Here is a 9434-nt window from a genome sequence, read left to right on the forward strand (position 1 = left end):
ATTAGTCACAACTTGTAAGGTTGGCGGTTAGGCATTGGTTATTAATTGGTTGGTGGGGGGGGCAGGGTTGGCTGTGGCTGCCCCTTCAATGCTGCTGCTGTGCGGGGAATTCCATTAAAGGAATCCAGGGGCTTGCCATGTTTGTCCGTATCCCCCGGTCAGGGGCCAGGGCCCACGCAAGAGCCCTTGGGAGCATTAGGGGAGAGGCAAGGGTCAGACCCCCAGCTCCCATTCTCTCCCCAAAGTGTTTTCCCTTTACTGACTTCCACGGGCGGGTGGATGTCAGTTCTGTCCCCAGTGGGACAGATAATGCCTAAGCAACCACTCACATATTTTGTATTTTAATAAAGTTGTGGCCAAAATTATGCCAAAAACCTTAAACTTAAATTTCTGTGTGAAGTGTGTTTCATTTGAGGGGTGGTTTGGGGACCTCGACACGCAAACAGGTTCACATGCAGCAGCCTATAACCTTTACTCTGAGGTAGTTGCCCAAAGCTTTCACCTGCTCCCATTTCACAGCGCATTCTGTACTAATACAAATGTCACAAACATGAGCATAAAGAGAGGCTCCACAGGGCTGTTTATCCTATTAGCAAGTTAGTTCGAGCAGTAGCCCTATTCCCCTATATACTAGCTGATGAAAACAAGCTTCCTGCCAGCCACAAGGGAGTGAATACGCTACTCATGGCTGTGTTCCAACATAGCATGTTCATTTATGCAATGCAGAATAAGGAATGATGACTCAGAGAGCCTTTAAGTAACAACTGTTTATTTGAGCCGCTCCCGAGGTTACCATATGTAGGTACACTCTGCCCAGCACTCAGGTCTACAAGGACCATCCCAGTGTAGTCATAAGAGCCTGGAATGCATAAACAACTTCAAAACATCTGGTGATGTACCTTTCTGACAATTTGGCACATGCAAAACTTTCAGTACACAATCATTCTGTGTTCTTTATACACTGGCAAACAATAAATAACATTTGTTATTTATTTACAGGGGTATACAGAGACTCTGGGATTGTGATGTAGTTTAACTAATTAATTGTTATTTGCCCTGAATTAGCAACTTTGCTTTGAGTTTTATCTAGGAAGGAAACACTATTGAGCCCACTATCTTGGTTCACTTTTAAGGTGTGGAGGCACTTCAGAATCTCCAATGCTATATTTATGTTGCATATCACCATCTACTGTACTTATAAAGGGTTTCCCTTTGGATACAAGAAAGAGGAAGTTATACTGTAGATGGTTCTGTAGAATCCAAAAAGTTGTTACAATGCTGTGTGGATTTGTTTCAGACCCACACGTTATAATAACCCCTCCCCAACTTACAATATCTTTACTCAATACCACTATGTTGCATCTGATGGTGTTGGTTTAGCAATCCTGACCTGATCCAGGTTGCTGAGACAACCTGTATAACATCCAAAGTCACACACCAAAACAACTCTGCAAGTCATGATATTATGCAATGCAGTGTCACTGAGTCTCATCCTAAATCTTTATACTGTATATAGCATAGAATATCTCGAAAGATATTAAATGGGAGGGACTAATTTCACAAAGCATGTTAGTAAATCTTCAGAGTTTGGAGTTATTAAGTATCTCTCAAATGACTAGAAATTCGCAAACACATTTTGTGTATAAGTGAAAGGGGTTGAAAACATCTTCCTATCAGCACCACTACCACAATGGGTTTTGCTTCCAGTGTAACATGTTCCTCCTCCTCCTTCCCATTAGTAGTAGTAGTAGTAGTAGTAGTAGTAGTAGTAGTAGTATATTTGTACCAAATTGTAATAGGTATTTTAAGGGATATATATATATATATATATATATATATATATATATATATATAAAATTGTTCATTAGTGTACCAAGTAAACATGTGCATGAATAACATGTGCATGGGTTGCTCCAGCCACTCTGCCAGCTTCCAACAAATTTTACCACTATAAAGAAGGCCCTCTGCCTGCTTCCCTGTAACTTCATTTCTTGCAGTGAGGGAATCACCAGAAGGCCCTTGGAGCTGGACCTCATAGCTGTCCATGGAGGTATGGGTTCATTCTTCACCCAGGACAGCTCTATCAGCTTCATCTGGTACACTAGCTGAGACCCTACCTGCCTGTGCACTGTTTCACCAGAGTGCTACATGCTCTGGTTATCTCCCACTTAGACTACTGTAATGCACTCTACGTGGGGCTACCTTTGAAGGTGACTTGAAGCTACAACTACCGGTAATCCAGAATGCAGCAGCTAGACTGGTGATTGGGAGCGGCTGCCGGGACCATATAACATAAGTCCTAAGCACAATAGAAACAGTAATAACAGCACAATCCAATGCATATTATTAGTGCAGAAGTGCGCCCATTGCATTAAGTAAGGCATTTTCCAAGTAATAGTATGCATGGCGTTGTAGCCTGAGCTTTATCAATAATTTAAACCTAATGGTCAGGGGTCCATTTACCTTTACCTTAACCTTTACCTGTAGAAAAGCCTATCTTCAACACTTCATCTTACATTCCCAACATTTTATCACATTTGATATAACCAAGAAACAAAATGTAAGATTGGAGTAGGCAGATGAAGTATGGTTTCAGTCGGAAGTAGGTTTAGCAATCTGAGTACACTCCTTTACTTTCCTCCATGCAAATGAACAGCTGTTATTTACTCATATCAGGACACTGTTGAAATAACTATGTGCCCTCCAACCCTTGCAGTGGGTGACCTAGTTCTCACTGATAGGGATTGCACATGAGGTGTACTGTGACCCTATGGTCCCTGCACCTGTTAATCCCCGCCCCCTATCTCTCCACACACACACTTCTTGTAATGACAATGGGCATTCTGTTACTAACAAATAACTGCCTTTGTAATGAAGACCTGTAAATAAATATCTTGTATTGTTCAAACAAATAATTTAATTTAGTGATAATGCAGCATCATTTTCTCAAGTGTATATGTACAATAAAACTGTCAATACACTAAATTCAGTTTAAAGAGAGAAAAAACCCTGACACACCACTATTTAAAGAGCCTGCTGTAAAATCATATGCTTCTGACTCATCAAAAACTCTCAGGTGTAGTTCTCATGGAAGTTGCCAGCTTCCATGGGATTCACATGATTTCAGTGTGTCTTCACGTGCATGCACAAACCCCCTGCACGTAGAAAACTAAGCTAGAAACTTTCTCCCCGAGAGCCATCTTCCATGTGCAGGAATTTTGCTCTTTCTGATAGGAGTACTTCACCATGTAAGTGCTCACTTGTAGTCTGAAATGGTACAGCCTTTGTGCAAGCTTACCTCTTCAGTGAGAACTAGACCATCGTCTTCTGTATGTTTCTTCTTGGGTGTTAAAATCAGCCAGTGAAGTTCTGCTTCACATTTATCTTCTATAGCTGAGACCTGTTACAGGGTGGATCAATAAATTTTCAGTAGTGGTGCACTGTCCACCATCTGGAATTCCTTTCACACACAACCCCGACTTAATTAAAGTTTGAAGGAAAATATGCAACAGTTAATATTAACTATCCAATATATTTTTATCAAAGATAAATGAAACTAATCTGAATGAAAACCTAAACTCAAAGTGGGGGAGGGAGGGAGGGAGAAGAAAAGTGGGGGAAGACAACTTCTGATTCTTTGTCAGCTATATATAGTAAAATTATTCAAAACATCCACTCCAAGATAACACTCAACAATTCCACTTTGTATAAACCATTATTTTCTTCAATCCTCAAACCCAGATATCATAAGTTCATTTTCTTTTTTTGCACAAAAAGTCTATAAGTGGTACAATCTGAATTCCTTTCCAAAGGAGTTCAGTTTATCACCTACATGGTATATAACTGGATTATTTATTTATTTTTGTTTTCTTTGGCATTTTTAGTTCTGGAATGGGGATGATTATCTGCTTGTCTAGTTTAAAAACAGAATGGTGCTTTTCTTATCTTTGTATGTGTCTGCATGATTTATTATTGTTTTGTATGTTTATTTATGAGTATTTTTATTCTATATGTCTTCGATCCCAATAAATACATAAATAAAATTGCTTAAAGCACCTCACACATAACATGGCAGATATCTTTTAAAACTCTTATATGTGTTTAAAAAAAAAGGATAAATCTACCACCCTGACCCCTGCCAGGGCAGTCAAGATGGCCTTTTAGGAAGGAATATTTTTTTCATCTGATAGATTCAAAGATTTCCCTCACAAAGATCTATATGATCTGAAATACTCTTTGTCTTTTGTAGTTGTTATGTATTCAGTGGTCTATGTTCACCTGAGCTTGAGTTTAGACTAAGGATTCTGAGCCCCTGTGTTCTGAGTAGATACATGATATCCAATCACGTAACATTATCAAGGTTTGGGCTACTGGCATTGGCTCTTAAGCTCTGAGTTACAATTCACAGCTTGGAGTTTTTGACAGCCAATCACACTGAGAGTGGGAGTGGCCCAGGCCTTCAGAAAAACATATAAGCAGTTGCTTTGCCCCTGTTGTTCAGTTATGTTAGCTCAAGTCTCTTGCTGTTATCATTGTGTCTGGCCTCATAGAAACCCATGTACACTTCACTGGCAACAAGCATGGGATGCTAGGCTAGTTATGCAGCCCTGGCTGGCTTCCACAAGCTGAAATCACTGCTGGGGACTGTCGCCTCAACTGAGTTGAAGCACCACTGGGGACCTGCCACCTGAGCTGGCTGGAATCACTGACTGAACCACAAGGCAGGTCACACAGAGTGGACCTCATGGCCACCCAGGGCCACATCAAGCAATTTGACCCCACGGTCCCAGGGAAATGGGACTCCTACGCCACCAAGCTTGAGTTTTTCCATGTGGCCAATAACGTGACCGACCCTGTACTGAAGCAGGCCATGCTGTTCAGTGTGTGTGGGCCTGCCACGTTCAAGATTCCCCAGGCTCTCGAGGCCCCAGCCAAGCTAAGCGAGATGACGTTCAACACAATAATGCTAAAGCTGAGGACATACTTCGCTTCCCAGCCATTGGAGATTGCTTGCCAGCACGCGTTCTACAAACGAAACCAGGCCTCAGGCAAATCCATAGAGGCCTTCATCACGACCTTGCGGCAGGACACCCACCACTGCAACTTCAGCGACCTGGAAATAACGCTCCACAACTGTCTTGTGTGCAGCCTAAGTGATGAGAAGCTACAACAGCGCCTTTTTGCCAAGAAAGATCTAGCCTTCCAGGTTGCCTTAGACGAGGCCCTCATGGCAGAGACAGCCAACAAGATGAAGAGAGAGATTCGCCAAGTGCAAAGCCCACCCATGGCATGGAAGGCCGAGGCAGTGCACTCAGAGAAGATTGTAGACAGTGAGGAAGGTGAGGAGGTCCTGAGACTGTGCCCTGGCTTGTCCAAGTGTTTTGGCCAACAGAGAGGTGCAGGGGTGATTTGTACCAGTTGCGGGGGCCAGCATGAATGCCAGTCATGCCGCTTCTGTGATGTCCAGTGTTGGGAATGTGGGAAAACTGGCCATATTGCATGTGCTTGCCAAATGAAGGAGCAGTGGGACACTCCCTGGCGTCCAACTTTAGGGACTGGGGACGGTTGCCGCAGGACTCCAGGTGCAGTAGAATGCCATGCCATATCGGAGTGTACCTGCACACAGGGGCCAGCTGCCACATCTATCCAGAATGCACAGCCAATCTGCGAGAAGATTCGAGTGGCCGTGATCATTCAGGGAATCCCATGCGAAATGGAGGTTGACTCCGGGTCAGCGCTCTCTGTTATTTCTGCTGAGACATACCACCACATCTGCCAGAAGGGAGGAGCCCCCAGCTTGCAGCCCTTTGAGGTTATCTTGACAGACTTCCAGGGGAAGCACGTGCCCATTCAGGGCATTGGCACATTCACTGTCCAATTTAAGCATTTTAGCGGACCACTGCAGCTGGTGGTTGTTGAAGGCCACCGCACCAGCCTACTTGGCCTCAACTGGTTCGACGCACTGGGCATCCATATCACCGGGGTCCAGCACATAGGCCAGTCCAGCTATGAGGCCATCTGTGATGAGTTTGCAGCCGTGTTTGATGTGTCACTAGGGTGCTACAAGGGCCCACCAGTTGCACTGAGCCTCAACTCGGCTGTAGTACCGATCCGCATGAAGGCTCGGCAGGTGCCATTTGCCCTGAAGCCCAAGATCGATGCAGAGTTGGATCACCTCATCAAACAAGGGGTCCTTGAGCCAGTCCTGCATGCACGGTGGGAAACCCCAATTGTCACTCGCCTCAAGGCAAATGGGAATGTGAGGATCTGTGCTGACTACAAGTGCACCCTCAACAAAGCCTTGCAGCAGCATGTGTATCCTGTTCCAGTTGTGAGTCACCTTCTTGCATCGCTGGCCAGTGGAAAAGTCTTTGCGAAGCTCGACTTAACCCAGGCATATCAACAACTCCCAGTTGATGAAGCCACCTCTGAGGCACAGACTATCGTGACCCACCACGGGGCTTTCCGTGTCAAGAGACTACAGTTTGGTGTCAGCGTGGCCCCAGGCCTCTTCCAAAACCTCATGGAAGATGTCCTGAAGGGTCTCCCTGGAGTCATTCCGTATTTTGGTGATGTCCTTATTGCGGGGGGGTCCGAGGCAGAGCTTGCATGCCGTCTTCGAGAGGTCCTGCACCGCTTTCAAGATGCCGGCCTAAAGGTGAAGAAAGAAAAATGCCAGCTGGGGGTGCCCAAGGTTGAGTTCCTCGGGTTCCTGATCAACGCTGATGGCATCCACCCCACATCAGCAAAGGTAAAGGCCATCCATAGTGTTCCACCGCCACGCTGTAAGCAGGAGCTGCAGTCTTTCCTGGGCCTGTTGAACTTCTACCACTCTTTTATTCCACATAAGGCGGCAACTGCGAAGCCCCTGCACCAGCTATTGGACAAGAAAGCTCCTTGGATCTGGGGCCATGCTCAGGACATTGCTTTCAATGCTGTCAAACACCTGCTCTCCTCTGACAGTGTCCTTACCCATTTCAATGAGACCAAGCATGTTGTGGTTGCCTGTGATGCCTCCCCATATGGAATCGGTGCAGTCCTCAGCCACCAATTGCCGGATGGGCGGGAAGCCCCTATTGAATTCTACTCCAGGACCTTGTCATCAATGGAACGCAATTATGCCCAGATTGACAAGGAGGCCCTGGCTGTCGTGGCAGGGGTGAATAAGTTTCATGACTACATCTATGGCCGCCACTTCACAATTGTGACTGGCCACAAGCCTCTGCTGGGCCTTTTTGCTCCTGATCGGCAGACTCCTCAGATCCTGTCCCCAAGGATGCTAAGGTGGTCCATCTTTCTCAACGCATATGACTACGCGCTTCACCACCGTCCCGGCAAGAGCTTGGGCCACGCAGCTGCCCTAAGCCACCTGCCATTGCCAGACATAGACGCTGACCCTTCCCCAGCCCACAGTGTGATGCTGCTGGAGACTCTGCCCCAGCCACCGCTCCACACCACAGATGTTGCCATGCACTCAGCAAAAGATCGCACCCTCTCCCGCGTCCTCAACTGGGTGTGGAGAGGGTGGCCAGTGGGTCACCTTAATGCCGAGTTCTCCCCATTCATCTCTCGGCAACACGAACTGTCAGTTCACAAGGGATGCCTGCTGTGGGGGAACCGGGTTGTAATTCCTGCTAAGCTGCAGACTGGAGTGCTGGAGGATCTGCATGTGAGTCACCCAGGTATCGTCCGCATGAAAGCTTTGGCCAGGAGCTATGTCTGGTGGCCAGGCATTGATGCGGCAGTAAAAGAATGGATCCGGTGCTGCCAGACCTGCCAAGAGTTCCGACCAGCCATACCCCAGGCCCTGATCCAGCAGTGGGAGATGACGCAAAAACCATGGTCAAGACTCCACATCGATTTTGCTGGCCCGTTCCAAGGTCAGACGTTCTTGATCATTGTGGACTCCTTTTCAAAGTGGCTTGAGGTGGTGCCAATCTCAGCGATGAACTCCAAGGTTGCCATCTGGGCTCTGCAGTGGGTTTTCACCACACATGGCCTGCCAGACATCATTGTGTCCTACAATAGAGCACAGTTCACATCGGCTGAGTTCCAGAAGTTCATGGCCGACAACCTAATCCAGCACGACACATCAGCACCATTTCACCCATCAACAAACGGACAGACCGAGAGAATGGTGAGGACCACCAAGGAATCCCTCACTCAGATTGTCCAGGGGGACTGGAACCAGCGCTTAGCAAATTTCCTGCTGCAGCAGCACACAACACCCTGCACCACCACAGACCGAAGCCCAGCAGAGCTCCTCATGAACCGGAAGCTGGCATCGCTCCTGGATCGGCTGCACCCCGACCTTGCATCTGATTGGCCTCCAGGCCAGGAGCCTCCAGCGGCCCCCACATCCTTCACCCCAGATGACCCTGTCTACACCTGGAACTATGGAGATGGCCCTACCTGGATCCCTTCTGCTACCAGGGCAACTTGGCCAGTCTCCTACAAGGTTGCCACGCCAGACAGTCGGGTCCACCGCCGGCACGTGGACCAAGTGTGGCACCACCTGATTGATGTCCCAGCTCCAGCTGCCGCCACCACACCGAAGCACAGGGATGAAGTGAATGATCAGCCTGGCTCACAGGCTGATGCACTAAAGGAGGACCCTGTGTTCCCAGGAAGTACAGAGAAATGGGGCCCTGGCACTGCACCGCCAGACAGTGTGGAGGCAACAACACTGGTGACACCCATGACACCAGCTCCAACACAATCTTCAATAACCCAAGGGGCCGAGCTCTGCTGCTCTCATAATCTTGAGGACTATGTGCAATGATGGGCGTGAGGGTTTGTGCCTAAGGGGAAGGGAGTGTTATGTATTCAGTGGTCTATGTCTACCTGAGTTTGGACTAAGGATTCTAAGCCCCTATGTTCTGATTCAGTACATGATATCCATTATCAGGGTTGGGGCTATTGGCATTGGCTCTTAAGGTCCGAGTTACAATTCACAGCTTGGGGTTTTTGACAACCAATCACGTTGATAGTGGGAGCAGCCCAGGCCTTCAGAAATACATATAAGCAGTTTGAATTATGTGAAAAGACTTAGATCATTTTCAGATGAGAGATTTCTTGTCTTGTGCCACAAAGAACTGGAATAGACCCAACACTGGAAGACTGGCATCCAACGCTCCTTGATCCAGTATCACCTAAAGAGCTCCAGGTGTCCCTGAACATGAATAACAGGAATGTAAGGAACTGCCTTTATAGGACTGATTACTTCTTCTAAGTGTTCACCATGGTTTCTGCTTATTAAAACGATGCACTTTCAAATCAGATATTTGACAAATCTCCCATCTGCCTCATTGCCATCTTCACAGAACTACGCTTTCAATCCACGCCCTTAGCAGTCATAGATGAATGATACAATGGAATACATAATTCCTTCTAGACAAGAGTGGATACAAAAATTGACTGAATATGCTGAATTA

At 46.7% G+C, this 9434-nt stretch overlaps 1 protein-coding gene across 1 annotated transcript; it reads left to right on the forward strand.

Annotated features, from left to right (window-relative positions):
- Window positions 1–4744: 4744 nt before the first annotated feature.
- LOC117040468 (uncharacterized protein K02A2.6-like) lies at window positions 4745–8782 on the forward strand. The gene has a single exon (XM_033138247.1). The coding sequence runs from the start codon at window positions 4745–4747 to the stop codon at window positions 8780–8782; it is 4038 nt and encodes a 1345-aa protein (XP_032994138.1).
- Window positions 8783–9434: the final 652 nt, after the last annotated feature.

Source organism: Lacerta agilis, chromosome Z (genome assembly GCF_009819535.1).
Source record: "Lacerta agilis isolate rLacAgi1 chromosome Z, rLacAgi1.pri, whole genome shotgun sequence".
Taxonomy (NCBI): domain Eukaryota; kingdom Metazoa; phylum Chordata; class Lepidosauria; order Squamata; family Lacertidae; genus Lacerta; species Lacerta agilis.

Coding starts and splice junctions, on each gene's coding strand:
- LOC117040468 (XM_033138247.1), top strand. CDS start 4,745: ATGGCCACCCAGGGCCACATCAAGCAATTTGACCCCACGGTCCCAGGG.